The 17,665-nt window shown below is 49.1% G+C and overlaps 1 protein-coding gene across 1 annotated transcript in view; it reads right to left on the reverse strand.

Annotated features, from left to right (window-relative positions):
• Positions 1–4,040: 4,040 nt before the first annotated feature.
• Positions 4,041–17,665, reverse strand: part of LOC125443303 (zinc finger CCCH domain-containing protein 18-like) — a 27,005-nt gene continuing 13,380 nt past the window's right edge. Inside the window, exons 9-10 of the mRNA XM_048515322.1 lie at positions 9,266–9,268; positions 4,041–4,146 (exon numbers count right to left, since the gene is read on the reverse strand). Of these exons, the coding sequence (XP_048371279.1) occupies positions 4,041–4,146; positions 9,266–9,268 (109 nt within the window). The remainder of the gene's footprint in view (positions 4,147–9,265; positions 9,269–17,665) is intronic.

Genomic DNA, 17,665 nt, shown 5'->3' on the forward strand with positions numbered 1-17,665 from the left:
AGACAGTTTCAGATGTTCGCTGACATAACAAGGGACCGGAGAGACGGAGAAGCAAAAGCATTTCAGCCTCTGCAAATGTTTTGTCTCTCGCTGCTATTTTTATACAAAACGTGCACAAAAATACCCAGGGACAGCTGAAACCAGAAACTACAAGACTGGAATGCATTAGTGAGGTTGACACCATGTTTCGACGCCTAAGTAAGGAATTTTGGGTCCTTTGGCTGCCAAGAGGGTTTCTTCACACACACGCCCCTTAAATCAGGTGCAGCAGCAACTGGCTGCACTTCCTGCACCGATGCTTCATTAAATGCAGATTTTATATTGTTCTCATCCTTCCCGAGGTAGCTGTCTGAATGTGTTCTGAGCATTCCATTTTCTCTTTGACTTTTGCCTTGTGCTTTGGTTTTTCCTGCAGCCTTCGTATTGAGGAATCTGTGTGTGTTAGATTATTTCATTGAAAATGCTGGGGGGAAGAATTAGGACTAATAAAAGGAAACACTTCTTCACGCCACGTGTGATTGGTGTTTGGAATATGCTGCCACAGGAGGTGGTGATGGCCACTAACCTGGATAGCTTTAAAAAGGGCTTGGACAGATTGATGGAGGAGAAGTCGATCTATGGCTACCAATCTTGATCCTCCTTGATCTCAGATTGCAAATGCCTTAGCAGACCAGGTGCTCAGGAGTAGCAGCAGCAGAAGGCCATTGCTTTCCCATCCTGCATGTGAGCTCCCAAAGGCACCTGGTGGGCCACTGCGAGTAGCAGAGTGCTGGACTAGATGGACTCTGGTCTGACCCAGCAGGCTCGTTCTTATGTTCTTAAGGCCATTGCTTTCACCTCCTGCATGTGAGCTCCCAAAGGCACCTGGTGGGCCACTGCGAGTAGCAGAGTGCTGGACTAGATGGACTCTGGTCTGATCAAGCAGGCTAGTTCTTATGTTCTTATTTGCCCCTCTATCCCTCCAGAATCCCACGTTTCTAGTGAAACAGGTTCTTGCTCACAAAAAGTCTTGTCGTAACAAACTCAGTTCCTTAAAGTGTTGTCAGATTCTCTTGTTTTGTCCCATCTGTTGGGTCCTCCTCTTGAGTAATGCCAGCCCATCCAGAGAGTGGCTTGACCTTAGATAGCCCTTGTCCGCGTGGACTTGGCTTTTGCTCAGGTTTCGTAACCGTCTTTCCTTCACTCGGAGCCATCCAGAAGGAAACATCTGTGGTTTCTCTGTTCTCTGCCAACCTGCTGGGTGGTTAGCCATGGCTGATCTATGTGTGACCTGGGAAAATGATAGCTTGTTCAGGGAGCCTGGCAGGCCACTGTCTTAGCCCCTGAGCACCTCCCCACACAAATTCTTACGGACAGGAATGGAAAAACATAAAGGCAAGAAACCTGGAAAAATCCAGGCAAGAGTTTGTTCCTCTTCAAGAATCTTTTTTCCCCCTGGTGCTGATCTGGTCTCTCTTTGTTCATTTCCGCAGCATGCCTCTTCCGGTTCAATGGCCTCTCCTTAGTGTATCTTCTCTACCTCCTGCTCCTGCCATGGTTCCTGGGTCCTACTGAAGTCAGCATTAAAGGTAAGAGCCTTACACTGGTCCAGCTTTGTCTACCTGGGTAGGAACAAGGTGTTTGGTATTCCCAACTTTGTGCAACTCAAGATTTGTAAGTGACATAATCCTGCAAATTGCTTGCGCATGAGATCTAGAAACTTGACTTCTACTTTTGAAAACGTATTGTGTTCTGTGGAAGTTGGAAGGTAATATGTTGCCGGATTTTTATATACATATACACACACAATTAAGGTTTTCCTGTGCACATTTCTTAGGATTTTTGTTCACTTATTTATTGCAATTAGGGATTAGTTAGGTGTTCACTTATTTATTGCAATTAGGGATGAGTTAGGTGTGAATAGCCAAATACCCGTTCCTACAGGCGAGAAGGGTTGAGCGCCTCACCCTTTCGGGCACAACGCTGGCATGCCATGGCACCTGGTAGTCACTGAAGCAAGAGGGAGGGGCTAGTACAGTGATGGCGAACCTTTTTAAGACCGAGTGCCCAAATTGCAACCCAAACCGCAGTTATTTATCGCAAAGTGCCAACCCGGCAATTTAACCTGAATGCTGAGGTTTTAGTTTAGAAAAAACCGGTTGGCTCCCTCTTCCTCCACCCCACCCGCTCGAGCAGGGGCCAGCCTGCTCTAGTCTCCAGCAAGTACTGCATGCACCGCTCTGTGCCTCTCTAGCATCTCTGCCTCCTCTGCGCCCCACCCCCCCCTTGGGCAGAAGCTACCCGGAGCACAGGCACCAGGCCTGCCAGCCGAGTCCTCCCTGCTCACTGTGGTGTGCACATGTTGTTCTCAGTGGCCCAGGCCAGCCTAGATGTGTGTGTGGGGGTGTGTGTGTGATTTTCTGTCCCCCACATGACAAACTCTGTGTGTGCGTGCCCACAGGGAAGGCTCCGAGTGCCACCTCTGGCACTCATGCCATAGGTTCACTATCACTGGGCTAGTAGCTTTGGAACCTTTGGCTGAGAGTTGATGGTCTGCCACAGTCTGTGTTTGTCAGCCTCCTTGTCTGGCCTCCTACCAATCCTGGGCACCGAATGCAGCAGAGGGAAATGTAGAAGAAGCCGTAGGACACGTGGGAGGAGAACACAGCTATAAAATTCACTTTGCCCTCCTCTGGTGTCGCTCTGCGTTTCTGTATGCTGAAGGTGGAGCTGCATTTCCCCTGTTTTATGTTCTTCCTCCCCCGTGCGTGGGTTGGCCTCGGTTTCCTTCCTGAGACGCTCAGCCCAGGGGCTTCTGAGCAGCATGCCCAGTTCTACGTGCCTGGCCCCTTCTGACAGAGCCCTGGCCACGTGCCAGCGCTGCCTCCTGTTTCTGATAGGAGGCACAATAAATCCTTCCTGTTTTGAAGGATGGGAGCGTTTTTGCCCGGCCGTCTCCCTGGAGGCTTTAGCCAGAATTTAGCCAGAGGAATTTCAGCATCACAATAAGGTCCCAGCGTCTACTAGAGATGCTTCACCCCAGCTCTCACAGTCATTCCACCTTGCTTTTCTGTCCAAAAGATCCCTTTTCTCTGATAAGGCTTTCAAAATATGTGGAAAAGAAGCATTCAGTTTCCTGGGAAAATGTGGGAAGACTCAGAAAAGGGGCAAGACCGCAGATTAATTGTACCACTACGCAGCAACAGAGAAGGCCAAACTGGGGATGAATTTGAATACAGGACCCAGACACATTTTTGCCCCGGACTGGTTTTCCGGGGGCAGCTGCCCTCTCTGCAAAGCCGAGACCCCTGCATGTTGCTGCGAGAGCCTCATATAGTATCCATGTCCTATACATGAGACACATTCAAACACGCCATTCATGCCTCTTGCTGCAGCATTGTAAGTTGTTGTTAACATTAATAATATTGATTTATCAGTCTGTCACGTGAGAAATCAGCACTAATCTACACAAGATCCCTGTGAGGTAGGCCTGCGTAATCCCCATAATCAACCCTACAAATATCACAAAAGTTACTGATAGTGGAAAGTGTCACCAAGTTGCAACAGACTTTGGCCAAATAAATAAATAAATAAATAAATAAATAAATAAATAAATAAATAAATAAATAAATAAATAAATAAATAAAAGTTATAACCCCACTGGGTGGGTGGGTGGGAAGAAACTGTTTAAAGCTTTTTTGTTAGTTTCTGTATGCAGTGTTGTGTTTGTCAAAAGTGCCTGGTAAGTGGCTATTTACCAGCCTTCACATATTATACATGGCGGGGGGAGGGGGAGCGTTGCTTAGAGAGGGTATCTTGCTTGAAAGCAAAGCACAGCAGGTTAATGGCTGATTAGAGACTTGGCAATGACTTCTTTCGCTTACACAATTGGCCATGCTGGCAGAGGCTGATGGGAATTGTAGTCCATGAACATCTGGAGCACCATAGGTTGGCTACCCCTGCATTACACGCAAAGGCCCCTTTCTGCTCTGAGTCCAGTTCCGGCTTTTGGGTCAGCACAACCCTCTACTTTTAGGCATCTCCCTGCCCCACAGGTCTATTTAGGCAGAACAGAGGGGCGTGCATAGTGCCAAAGAGGACCGCTTCTTCTGGTCTCCTTCCTTTTGTGGTCTCCCCTCTCCCTGGTCTGGGTGGGCTCGTGGCTGGCTGGGTCACACGTCCCTGGCGTGCAGCTGGGTGTTTAAATTACAGCCGTTTTTCTCTATTCATAGCTGCTGTGCTGCGGAAGGGCCGGGGCTCCAGGCCAGCAAGAGTGTCGGAACCAACTAGGTTCTACCCCTAGGTGTGGGGGTGGTCTGTGCAGAGGAGGGGGCAATGTCAGGTCACGCTCAGGAAGCCGCCAGGAAAGACCACTGGAGGGGAAGTGGATGGAATCAGCCGCTTCCACAGGGGCAGCCACAGGTGGGCGGGGAGAGACCACAAACACCTCCTTGCCTCTCCGTGATCATCAGGTCTGCTTTGGGCCGGACCCTGAGCACCTCGCGCGTTCACTCACAAGGCCCAACAGACGCTGTTTTTAAAAGCTTCCGCACTGCTGACCAGAGAGTTATGACTAAAATAATTGCCAAAGCAATTTAATAACTTGTTCCGTACGACCTTTGGCAGTGAAGCTTAAGCTGTGGATGGTGTAGCTGTTAATTTGGAAGGTGATAACTTCAGAGAACTGCAGTTAGAGCACATGGATTGTTCACAGCACAGGGTTCTGGGTTCAATTGCCGACACCTCCTCTTAACTGAGACCTTGGAGAGCTGCGGCCACTCAGAAGAGATGGCACTAGGCAGAAGGAACCACTGGGTCTGACTTGGTGGGAAGGAGCTTAAGGCTGTTCAGTACTACACTGGATCTCAACCAACAAGTTTTCTAGCATAAGAGGGATGAAGAACACCACAACAGAGGCGTACCTAGGCAAACTGGAGCCCTGGGTAAAACCTGAGTTTGATGCCCCTCCCATGGGTGGCCACCCTCCCCCACCATGACCAAACAATGATTTTTTTCCAACCAGGGCGTTTCAAAGTCACCATCACATTATAGAACATGCCCCAACTCACAAATCTGAACACAGAAATGGGCGTGCCACACAGCAGAAATAATTTTTGGAAAACATTTTCAAAATGTTTTCAAAATGTTTTATTACTGCTATGAAAACATTTTATGGTGTTGTATCCAGTCCCCCCAATTGGGGGAAACAGCATCACTTTCAATGTTGTTTAAACTGGGGACCCCAGATTCTCCCTTTAAGGTGGATTTAAAAGGAGAATATGGGCTCCCTAGTTTAAACAAGTGATACTGGAATGCACCCCCGAACAGCATCATTTTCAAAGGTGTTTAAACTAGGGAGCCCAGATTCTCCTTTTAAATCCACCTTAAAGGGAGAGTCTGGGGTCCCCAGTTTAAACAACATTGAAAGTGATGCTATTTTGGGGTGGATTCTCCCCAACCCTGAAACAGCATCCCTTTCAATGTTAAAACTGGGGACCTCAGATTCTCCCTTTAAATCCATGGTGAAGGGGGTGGATTTAATAATAATAACAGCAGCAGCAGCAGCATCAACAACAACCTTTATAAGGCATTGAGAGAATAAAAGAAAGAAAGAAAACTAGCATTGGCAGAAAGGGTTTAAAAAGGGAATCTGGGGAAATTTAGGGGGTGCCTGCTGTCAGGGGTGCAGTTATTAAGATAGCAGCACCAAAATTTCAGAGTATCTTCGTGAGACCCTATTGATGATACCACCCAGGTTTGGTGAAGTTTGGTTCAGGGGGTCCAAAGTTATGGACCCTCAAAGGTGTAGCCCCCATCTCCTATTAGCTCCCACTGGAAGCAATGGGGGATAGGAGCACTCCCTTTGGGAGTCCATAACTTTGGACTCCCTAAACCAAACCTCACCAAACCTGGGTCATATCATCAGGAGAATCTCCCAAAAAATCCCAGAAAATTTGGTGCTGCTAGCCTAAAATCTGCGCCCCCTGCAGGCCAAAAACGAAAAAAACCTGAAAATGCAAAATCCCCCACAAACGAACCTGCAATTTTGTCGCCCACCACAAGGTGGCGCCCTGGGCAGCTGCCCACTTTGCCCAATGGGAGGAACGCCTCTGCACCACAAGGACATGCAGACCACCCCTTTGACCCAGCCCAGGTCACAATTCTTCCCATGTTGACAGACCACGATGGATAGTTGTGTTAGTCTGTCTATATCAGTAGGAAAGATCAAGAGACCAGTAGCACCTTCAAAACTAACACAATTCCTGGTAGGGGATCAGCTTTCATGAACCACTGCTGTGAGCGGTGAGCTGTGATTCACGAAAGCTCACGCCTTGTCAGAAATTGGGTAAGTTTTGAAGGGGCTACTGGGTCCTTGCTTTTTTTCAACTTCCCGTGTTGGACGGGGCCGACCTTCGCTCTCCCCGCCTGCGATGGTGAATGGATCCATAATTGGAACTGCCACTAATGGCTCTGCTCTTGTGAATATTTCATAGCTTTTCGTGCCATCTGAGCCCTCCAAAGAGCTGAAAAGCAAACTTACGGTAAAAAGGCAAGTGCAGGAGTTTTTTTGGAAGGTCCTTTCTGCCCCTCCTCCCTGGCAGCAGCCGGTGTCCCCTCCAGGGATGCTCCGTGGCTGAAGGGCTCTTTTTCTTTCCAGTCTAGAGAGGAAAATGTGAGCTCTCCACTCCTCTTCCCGAGTGCCCCCCTCCCGCCCACTCCCCCACTGGCAGCATCCTGAGATTTATGGGGCCCGTGGGAGAGCAGGGGGATCAGCAGCATCTGGTGGAAGATCTGATCTGGGCTGTTCCGTGCAGCAGATTCAGTCGGAATTTTCCAGCCGTGGGCTGCAAAGGGAGCAGCCAGCAGCCGAGAGGGGCCCGGCCGGGCTCTGAGGGCCGTGATCAGCTGCATCCTCGGAAAGCAAGACACCCTCTTTCAGGATGACCAAGATGGAGTCAATGCTGGGTGTGACTCCCTGTATTCCAGGTCAGCCTGTGCCATTTGGGACCCACCAGGTTGAATGCAGCCCACCTACCACGGGCTGTGGAGTGCCAAGTGCTACACATGTTTACACACACATTTCCCTGATCCAGGGCTGGGGACTGCATCCAGCCTTGTGGCTTCCAGGTTGTTTCAGCTTCCTGCTTTGTCTTGTTAGCTGACTGGCAAGTTCAAAAGGGGCAGCTCTGACCTTTCTGCACCTTAAGAACATAAGAACAAGCCTGCTGGATCAGACCAGAGTCCATCTAGTCCAGCTCTCTGCTACTCACAGTGGCCCACCAGGTGCCTTTGGGAGCTCATGTGCAGGATGTGAAAGCAATGGCCTTCTGCTGCTGCTGCTGCTCCTGAGCACCTGGTCTGTTAAGGCATTTGCAATCTGAGATCGAGGAGGATCAAGATTGGTAGCCATAGATCGACTTCTCCTCCTCGAAATCTGTCCAAGCCCTTTTTAAAGCTATCCAGGTTAGTAGCCATCACCACCTCCTGTAGCCATCACCACTCCTTGAATGGCTAAAACCAAAAGAGCCTCTAGGGATCAGGCCAAAATCAGTCCTAGGATCCTGTTCACACAATGGCCATCCAGCTGCCCCTAGGAGGTCCATGAGCATGAAGCCCATGCAACAGGATTTTACAGCCCAAGCCCCCTACCAACTGGTACACAGCAGCCTCTCTCATTGCCTCTCTCATTGGGGGGTGGGGAATAAATACCCCTCCTGACAGGTAGCCATCCCTAGCCCTGTCCTCCGTGAATTTGTCTACTCCCCTTTTAAAGTCTTCCAAATTGGTTGCCATTGCCACTTCCTGTATCAGTGAGTTCCACAAACTAACTGTCTGCTTTGACTTGCAGGTCACACGGGACGCCTCCTCCGAGCCCTCTTGGCCACCAGCATCCTCTTTCTCGTGGCCCATTTGGTCTTCCAAGTATGCCTCTACACTGTACCTGCCTTGGACCAGCTTCTGGGGAGCAATTGTGAGTCAATAAATAAAAAGAATAAGCCAGAAACAGTATGGATATATGAAGAAAAATTACTCTGCCTGGCTCAAAAGAACAGCAACAAAACCATAAACTTTAATAGGAAAATTAAACACGCTATATCCAATAACCCAAATATCAACAATTAAAACAATCATGCAATACGTGAACAACTCGAACAGACATAAAAGGGGTCCCAAAATATGTACAAAAGATAATGAGTGTATAAATAATGTCCCTTCAGTGAAATCCTTGCAATTAAATTGTAAACATAAAGCAGACCCCCAGTAATCAAATTCTCTCAAACGAAATGAATGCTTGTCCTTCATCAGAAAATTGGAATATCCATATAGTAACCTGATTGTTTCTCTGGTGATAGAGGCTTGAAGTACTCCAGTTGCCAAATAGATAAAAATTGTCAAAGCACATAAAAGTTCAATGTATAGTCAAAGGCTTTCACGGCCGGAATCACTAGGGTGTTGTTGTGGTTTTTCCAGGTTGTATGGCTGTGTTCCAGTAGCATTTTCACCTGACGTTTCACCTGTATGTGTGGCTGACATCTAGATGAAGACTGCAACATCTAGATGCCAGTCACAGATGCAGGCAAAACGTCAGGAGAAAATGCTGCTGGAACACAGCCATACAACCCAGAAAACCCACAACACCACATAAAAGTTTACTATTGAAAAACTCCAATTAGGACTGCCAATAAATGAAAACTAAATCAGTCAAACACAATGCTAATTAAAACAGTCTTCCTCTGCTTCCTGAAGATTGACAGTATGGGGGCCAGGTGCACCTCTGTGGGGTAGGTGGCCCATAATTGTGGGTCTGCCAACAAAAAGCCCTCTTGTGGGCGCCCATCAGATTAGCCTCTTGGTTGGAGGGACAGTCGGGAGGGCCGCTCTCTGTGAGCTTGATTCCCAGGCAAGAACATAGGGCAGAAGACAGCCCCTCAGATAACGGGATTCCATGCCATGTTGCGCTTTAAAGGTCAATGCTTTGAATTGGGTTCAGGAGCAGACCAGACACCAATGTACTTGCTGTAGTATCAGGTCACATGCTCCTAGTAGTGAGCCCCGACCAGCTAGGTGGTTCCACTGCCCCTCCAGTTTATCGCTTGTTCCTTAAAAGATAAGGTGACCAGATGGTCACCTTTGTGAACTGGGACGGGGTAGCGGGTAGAGTCAGCAAAGAAGTCAGGGAAGACTCGTTGCTTGTACCGCTTCCGCCTCTGTGACAGGGCGCGAACGGCAAGCCCTCAGTCGCAGGAGCCGCACTCGGCGTCGATCTGCAGGGAGCTTGCCACACCGGCTTCCCGCCTCCAGAAGGCTGGCAGGGCAGCCTCCCAAAAATTGGGACAACTTAAAGAACAAATTGTTTGAAGGTGGGACAGATTGTTTGAAGGTGGGACTGTCCCGCAAAAAGCGGGAAGTCTGGTCAGCCTATTAAAAGATGAAGGTAGGATGAAGGCTGCGTTCCCCCACAAGCGCCCAGAGAGCGATGGGTGCCCTTTTGAAATAGAGAGAGCTCCCAGCTGCTCCATTCCCATCAGACTGGCGCTGATCGAGAAAATCTCCTCCCCCGCCCCCCACACAGCTGTTCTTTCTGTGATTGGTGGTGACACTTTTGCTTGGCAAAGCTATTTACGATCGGCTTTAAAGTTGCGACCCGGGAGGGCCGAGGCTGACCCGGGTGCAGCTGGAATGTGAGGTTTGTGCTGTGTTTTTCTTGACATCTCTCCCTGCCAGCAGTCCTCGGAACCTTGGGCGGGTTGCTGGTGCGGGGAGTCTTCCAAATGGCTGGCCTTCTCCGTGCACAGTGGAATCGGATGTGGCAGGGGACGTTCCCTTCTGGAAAACCTGGCCAGCCACACTCCTTCCAGATGAAAACGCTGCGCCTGTCATGAGCTCATTGGTCACTAGGATGGCTCAGGAAGTGGAAATTTTTTCCCGGCAGGTAGCTGGAAAAGAACTGTGCTTTTTTCTTTTTTTAAGAAGCAAGCCTTTATTGGCATAGACAACAGTACAACAGTAATAAAAAAAACAGATTAAAAAGCATATACAATACAGGTCGAAGGAAATCTACTGGCGTTTGTTAATTTCCAGGAGAAAGTCTGCCACTATCGTACAGAGAGAAGGATCAGGGTTGTCCAACAAGTAGTGTAATCTAATTAAATCGGGGAGATGGGGTAAATGTAAAGGAGTGAGATTCACATACTTGGATCTGATTTCCTTGAATCTGAGACAGCGTAGTAATTGGTGAGCCAGAGATTCAACTGAGCCATCATTACATGGGCACAATCTTTTAGCCTTTTCTTGCTTATTAAATCTGCCATGTAACAAGGCAGAAGGCATAACATTAAACCTGGCGAGCATTATGGCTCTCCTTTGAACAGGGTTTATTAGTGCTTTTTTCTTTTTAAGGCTCCATTAGTGGTTAAGTTTGAGCTCTTTAGAAAATAAGGGGCAGGCATAGTATTCACGAGACGCTGTGGACTGGGCCTTCCTCTGTTTTGGGGGTTTCGTGGAGGACAAGGTCTTGGCCCATTATGCGCAAGGTCTCTGTCACGTGCCAGGAGTGAATGTCTGTTGTGGCAAGATTTCTTGTGCAGGCATATCTTCCCGAGCCCGGCTTTCACTATCCATTCTCCCCAGAGGAAGCAACACCACTTGTAGCACAAATTTAATTTCCTTTGTGGCCAGAGCGGGGCAGATTTGCTCATGAGCACAACTTTGCCCCCCGCATCTTTCCTCTGCCCATGGCCAACCTACCTAGCTTCACCCCTCCCACTCCCTCGGGCTGCTGTCCATGCCTTCCCCCTCGGCCCCTCCCTGTTGCTGACTCCTTCCTGCTTTCTTCATGCTGCTGGATCACTTGTACTCCCCCTGCTTTCCCCCCCGCCCCCATGGCTGGCTGGATATTCACATCTACAGATCTCTTTACATTTTTGCCTTTTAATACTTGTACCGATATATCAATATCTTGGTGTAATAATGCACATTGTAATATCAGTGGTTGATTTCGACATGCATCTAATGTTCTCCTTGCACTCATTGCCCCCCTTTTCCAGGGATAGTGTGAAGCCCCCTCGCCACCCACTGTAGGGTGGCAGAGAGCAGATAGCGGGGCAAGTTGGCATTTTTATTGCTATCAAACACCAGGGTTTCTCTAGCACACTGGGGAAGAGGCGATCAGGAATCTGGAGATCTCGGGAAAAGGCAGTTGCTTTGTCCCTTTGTGGCTGGCCCACCCACCACCACTACCCCCTCCTACCTCCCCACCATAGAAGACAATCAAACATTTTGTTTGATAGAGTGCTGATTTTATATTGAGATATAAAGATGAGTTTCAAAGAGGAGCAAGATTTTCCCCCTCCCATCTGTCACTGCTGAGATCATTTAAGCCAGATCACTTTGAAATGCAAAAGTGGGATCTCGGGCTCTTCATTTTATCTTGGGAAGAGCAGGAGCGTTTGATCTGGAACTCTGCCCCATGTTATTCTTTAACACTTGGAGGACACATCAGGAACAGGCTTTTAAATGTGTGACACGGCCAAACACTAGTGTTTAAACAGTCGGATTGATTGATAACAGAGATGGTAATTTCTCTTGGCCCCATGGTTCTTATCTTTCCAGTTTCTGGCAGCAAACTTGGAGAGGTAAAAGTCTGTTGCCTGTTAGTCTGTTGTGACAAAATAAACAACAATCTGGTGGCACCTTAAAAACTGACAATCCACCCTCAGCTTCCCTGTTAAACAAATCATGACATTTTTGCCCGGAGCAGAATGTAGGCACACGGAAATTCCTTGTTCGTGCACTTGTACATTCAGAGATGTCATCTTAGGTCAGATGATTTTACAAGCAAGCCAAAGTTTGTTTGTGATGTTCAGGGCTCACAAGCCTTCCTCCCCTTGTGAAAGTCTGCATAATGTCTGGATGCAGACACTTCACTAGTTAAGGTTAATGACTTTCCCAGTAATGGAGATCCTAAACCAGAATGAAAACATGGTTCAGAATCCGAGCTACTGGGAGGGGGAACTCCAGCTGATTAAAGTGCCCCCAGGGTTCCCCCAGTGGTGTACCACTAATGGGGCATGGGGCATCCCATGTCCCCGGACACACGCCATTTCGTCACGTGGGGGAGCATCAGGCGCCTCCCCACATTGCAAAACAGCATGTGCCTGAGCTGCACCCCGAGCTCCACACGCCCTCCTCTGGCCTCCCTGCTGGTTCCTGTAAGTGGGGCACGGGGCGGGGGGGGAGCGCGGGGAGGCACAGGGAGGCGGTCATGCCCCCAGGCACCATTTAGGCCCCGCACGCCACTGGTTTCCCCAACTCAGTGGAGAGTAAGTTTATTTTTATCCAGTGTAAACAGATGATGCTTAGTTCTGTCTGAAACTTTGTTTTCACGGTTGGCTTTTGCTGGGTTCGTGTTCTGCTCGTGGCCCACAACTCTGTTCCAGTTCTCTGACGTTTGGAGCAACAAGGGTTCAAGCACAGCTCACCAGCTACGCTTTCCGTACCAAAAACCCTGTAAGGTTGACCAGGAATATTATGCTGATGTGCAATTAGCAGCTTGGCTTGCTTCTTTGCAGCCCATCTCAGTGTTGAGACTGGCCAGATGACCTGAGTCTACAAAGTGGCTTGGTCCTGCCCTACAGCAAAGGGTTAGACTGGATGACCTCTGGATGATGCATCTCCAGTCTGGTGTGTTGCACCCTGACGTTTCTAGGCATAGGCCCACTGGAGACGGGAGTTATCAGCAGGGCCACTGGCTCTGTCCCATCCTCCCCCTGGGCTCTCTCCATGCTCTTGGCACCTGTTCCTTGGCAGCATCCCCCTCCTGGATTCCCTGGACCTGAAGAGGAGATGACCCTGGCTGACTCCCCCCATAAATAGTGGTGTGTGTTGGGGGGGGACAGACCCCATGCTGTGTTCTGCTGCCTCCTGGAATTAGCGGAATGGAGAGTTTGCTGTCAGCGACAGGCTGCAAACCTAAGCAGTCTCAGCGGGAGGAAAGTTCCACTGAAGTCAGTTTGGAGCTGCAAGCTGGCTGAACGCTCCTGCCTGCCCTTCCAAATTTCCACTGTTCCACAGGATTCATGCTGGTGGATAGAAATGGTGCATAACATGGTAGATAGATGCATGACATGTAGGATCCGTGTTCACAAAAAGAGAAGGCCCTTTTCTTTCTCTTTTGTCCCAGCAGCGTTGTGCAACTCGAAATTCTGTTTTGCACCCAGTGCCGGTGTAACCTCAGCTTGTGGGTTCTGTGGGGCAGAACTTGGAATGAGTTTGCAACAACAATTTTTAAAAACAAAATGGTTTACTTTCTTAACATATAACATATAACATCAACATTTAACATCACACTTCAAGGTTCTGTTCAGGTTGCATTTTCAAGTCCTTATATTTACAGTCTACTGATACTGCCAAGTCCAATTCTTTTTTGCAAATGGGTTGGCTCCTGAAGACTCCAAGGGCTTGATGAACAGGATGCAACATGATGAAGGTTTCCAGGAGAACTCTCACACATTACAAACATAAAAAACCCTGAAACAATAAACTCCAACATTTACAACATAGCAAAAATAAACTACCACCTTCCCAGTAGTTCCCAACAACATTGCAGTTACCTTAACAAGGTGTTAAGGGCTTATACCAATCAAGGTCCGAGTCTGGTAGCCTCGTCTCCTCCAAACTACATGAGCTCTGCAGCCTTCTGCTGCTTTGAGACTCCACCCCTTTCTTGGTCAACCCATTCTGAGCACAGGGGTTACACAGACTAAACTAGCCTCTTACTTTTTTTGACTTTTCACACTGGGCATCACCCACATGTTGAAGAGTTCTAGATAACTTGAAAGCTCGCACATTGTTTTGTGCTGTATGCAGGCCTTTGAGGCAACTGTTTGCCTTTCATTTTTCAATTGTCAACCACTCTTTAAAAATTCTACATTTCCCAGAATCTGTTTTTCAAATCAAGAATTCAGATTCCTGCTCAATGTCTTCCGTCCTAAATCTGCCAGGATTGTGCAGTCAGCGCAAAAACAGTAGCATCTCCATGCACAGAGGCCAAGTTTTCAAATTCCCCGATGTCCCAAATCCTGCAGTGGGAAGGGGCCGGGTCAGCGCAGTTGTTATACCAAAACCAGAGGTTTTGCAACTTGGATAAGTAGCACAAATTCAACTATGTGACTTCCAGTTGTACCAAGTGGACTAATCACCCCTCACGTTGTGCTGCTACGGAATGGCTGGGTTGGTTGTCTGTTTTGCCTTCACAGAGATGTGTGGCAAAACCTCAGGAGTCTGTCCTCCGAAGATTTCTGCATCCCTCTGCAAAGGAGGGTTGAAATCCAAATGAGTGGGCAGAAACCCTCCTCTAGCTGTGCTGGCTTATCGCTTATTTCCCTGCTTTACAACTGTTTGGATTCCCGCGGGGGTTGCGGCGTACCAGCCCATGACTTCCTCCCCAGATTTTTTCACCCTTATCAGTTCCCTCATTAAAACAGCCTTGTTGGTTGGAGGAGAGGAAAGAATTTTGAGGATTCTTGCATAACTCCTCCTTGTGTAACTCATTTTTTTTTCTTTAGTGCCAGCAAGATACCAGTGTGGTTATCCTAGAAGTCAAAAGTTCCGAATCATTTTCAAGGTGCTGGTGTTGACCTTCAAGGCCTTACGCGGCCTGGGACCCTCGTACCTTCGAGACCGCATCACCCCATATGTCCCTACGCGGCCTCTCCGCTCGGCGGAGGCCAATCTGTTGGTGGTCCCTGGCCCCTCGATGATGCGGCTGGCCTCCACGCGGGCCAGGGCCTTTACGGCCCTGGCCCCGGCCTGGTGGAACACTCTCCCTCCAACTGTCCGGGCCCTGCGGGACCTTGGTGAGTTCCGCAGGGCCTGTAAGACGGAGTTGTTCCGCCGGGCCTTTGGAGGGACCAGCCGCTGATGGCGCCCCCCCCCCCCGTTCCAACAAATGGGACTCACCGTCCCTCCCTCCTAGGGAGGGTTTTTAAAAGTGGGGTTGCTGGACGCCTCTTGTTATTATCGCTGCCTTAAATTGTTTTAACTGGTGTTTTAATTATGTTTTATGTTGTACACCGCCCAGAGCCCCTCGGGGATTGGGCGGTATAAAAATCCAAATAATAAATAATAAATAAATAATAAATAATAAATAAAAGCAATGTATTCTGGGACATCATTCATTTAACAACTGGCCATTGGGATACATTGACTTGGGTTGGGATGCCTTATGGAACTAACTGTCCCTTTCTTTTTCTCCCTTTGCAGGCAGTAAGTGGCAGAATCTCTCTGTGCACATTGGAGTTACAAGGTAAGGGGCTGATTCCCAGTGGCCAGCCACTCACCATTCCCTTGTGTGGGATTTCCCAGCGTGGCACTTAAGTTGATTTTTTGGCCCAGAAGGAGTGGGGAGCTGGGTGCCTTGTCCTGCTGTCATCTACAAAATGTCACCTTGGGAAGTACCTCTGGCTTTTGCAAGAGAGAAGCTTGGCCCCAGTAGCATCCCAGTGCAGCGAGGCATTCCCAAACGAGTGGGCAGAATGGCAACAATTCCCCCTCCCTTTTAATTTCCAGGCTGGACCTAAACGATGTCCCAAACTCTGTACGCTTGGTGGCCCCCGACCTCGGGATCCTGCTGGTCTCTGCCATCTGCCTCGGCATTTGCAGTCGCCTGGAGCCCTCCAAGCAACCCGCAACCCGGAGCAAAAGTTCAGAATCCATCTGCCTCCCAGAGCAGGTGAGAGACAGCAGGTGGCTGTTCCTGTTCTGTTCCTCCCTTGTGTATCCTTTCTTCTTCATCCTTTCTTCACTACTCCTTCCTGCACTCTGGAGTGTGAGGCTTTCCCCACCTCTTCTGAGTTATGTCAGAATAACTAGACTCTCCCTTGGTCTGCATCAGCTGGGCTTGGCTTCGAAGTCAACAAGCACACACAGGCAGAGTCAAGCTATGAATTTTGCATGGATGTCCGTCCTCTTGAGCAGGGATCTGCAACCTGCGGCTCTCCAGATGTTAATGGACTACAATTCCCATCAGCCCCTGCCAGCACGGCCAATTGGCCAGGCTGGCAGGGGCTGATGGGATTTGTAGTCCATGAACATCTGGAGAGCCGCAGGTTGCAGTCCCCTGCTCTTGAGGATGTGGAGCCGAATGTTGATTGTCAGTGGGCCATGGGGGATGAAGCCAATTTATTTCATCATTTATTTACCTGCTTAATGTATGTCCCACCTTTCTTCCCCATGGAGGACCTAAAGAGGCTTACATTACTATCCTCCATTTAATCCACACAGCAACCCTGTGAGGTAGTTCAGGCCGAGGGGATGTGATTGGCCCAAGTTCACCCAGTGAGCTTCCCGGGCAGAATGGGAATTTGAACCTGCATCTCCCAGGATCCTCCCAGATCCTTAACCACCCCCTGGGCCAGACCAGCACAGTTGCCCACTTCAACAATTTCAGTGGGAGAAGGTTGCCAGCCTGCAGATCGTTCTGTTGCTGACCTTCGGCAAATGAAGGTCTTCTTCGGCAACTTTTCAAGAGAGGCCCGGGAGGCATGGCATGTTTGCCTCGGGGCTCTTCACTCCATTGTGGGCTGTCTTGGGGCCTCCTTGCATTTCTCTGTTTACTCGTATGGAGGTGCCCCACTGCTTGCTGCGTGGCTTGCCTGCCCCCACTTCCAGGTCCCTCCCAGTCGTCACAAGGTTGCTGGCTTTGTTTTTAAAAGCTCTTTCAATTTTTATATTGATGTTTCTATGTTATATCCATATTTCTGTTCTTGTCACAAAAGCCGGCCGTAGATTCCCCCAGAAATGCCAGTGAGGAGTGTGGGGGAGAGAGACCAGAAGGTGTGAAAGACCCACAGCAAGGGGAAACTTCAAGGTTTCCCCATTCTCACTAACTGCAGGGCTTCCAGAAGCTGTGGTGCTGTAACACAGAATATCAGTACAGAAATCTCTGCCTCGAAGGAAATGTTCCCTTGCTGTGGGGCAGTGCAGTAGTGTATAATTGGCCAGAGTCTCCAGAAGGAAATGTCTGGAGAGGGTTGTTGGAGTTCTCCAGCAGCCAAACCTGTCTGGTGGGTTTCTCTGCAGATGTTAAATTGCTTAACATGGCTGGGGACAGGGTGTGATTGCCAGTTGCAGCCACTGTGACTACAAACACGGTGTCATGCTTTTTATTGCTCACCAGCCCAGCCTTTCTTTGTGGACTTTATTGTGCACTGATGTCCTGAATCGGTCTCTGCATTTGGCAGAGGCCAACTTACTGGTGATCCCTGGCCCTTCAATGATGCGGCTAGCCTCCACTGGGCCCTGGCCCCGGCCTGGCCCCGGCCTGGTGGAATGCTCTCCCGCCAGCTGTCAGGGCCCTGCGGGATCTTAATGTGTTCCGCAGGGCCTGTAAGACCGAGCTTTTCCGCCGGGCCTTTGGGGAGGCTAGCTGCTGATGCCCCCCCCCCCCCTTTCATAACACAGTGGATCCTGCCGTCCTTCCTCCCTTTTTTCTTTTAGGGGATTTGATAGTTGGTGCCATCTGTTATGCTGATTAGTATGCTGCGTTTTAATGGGGTGGGGTTTATTTATATAGAGCCAAATTAACTAATATTTAACTGATTTTAGTCTCTGATTTTATTGTGCTCTATCCATGTTTTGTTCACCGCCCTGAGCCCTCCAGGAGAGGGCGGTTATATAAATATAA

This window comes from Sphaerodactylus townsendi, linkage group LG14 (genome assembly GCF_021028975.2).
Source record: "Sphaerodactylus townsendi isolate TG3544 linkage group LG14, MPM_Stown_v2.3, whole genome shotgun sequence".
In the NCBI taxonomy this organism is placed as follows: Eukaryota; Metazoa; Chordata; class Lepidosauria; order Squamata; family Sphaerodactylidae; genus Sphaerodactylus; species Sphaerodactylus townsendi.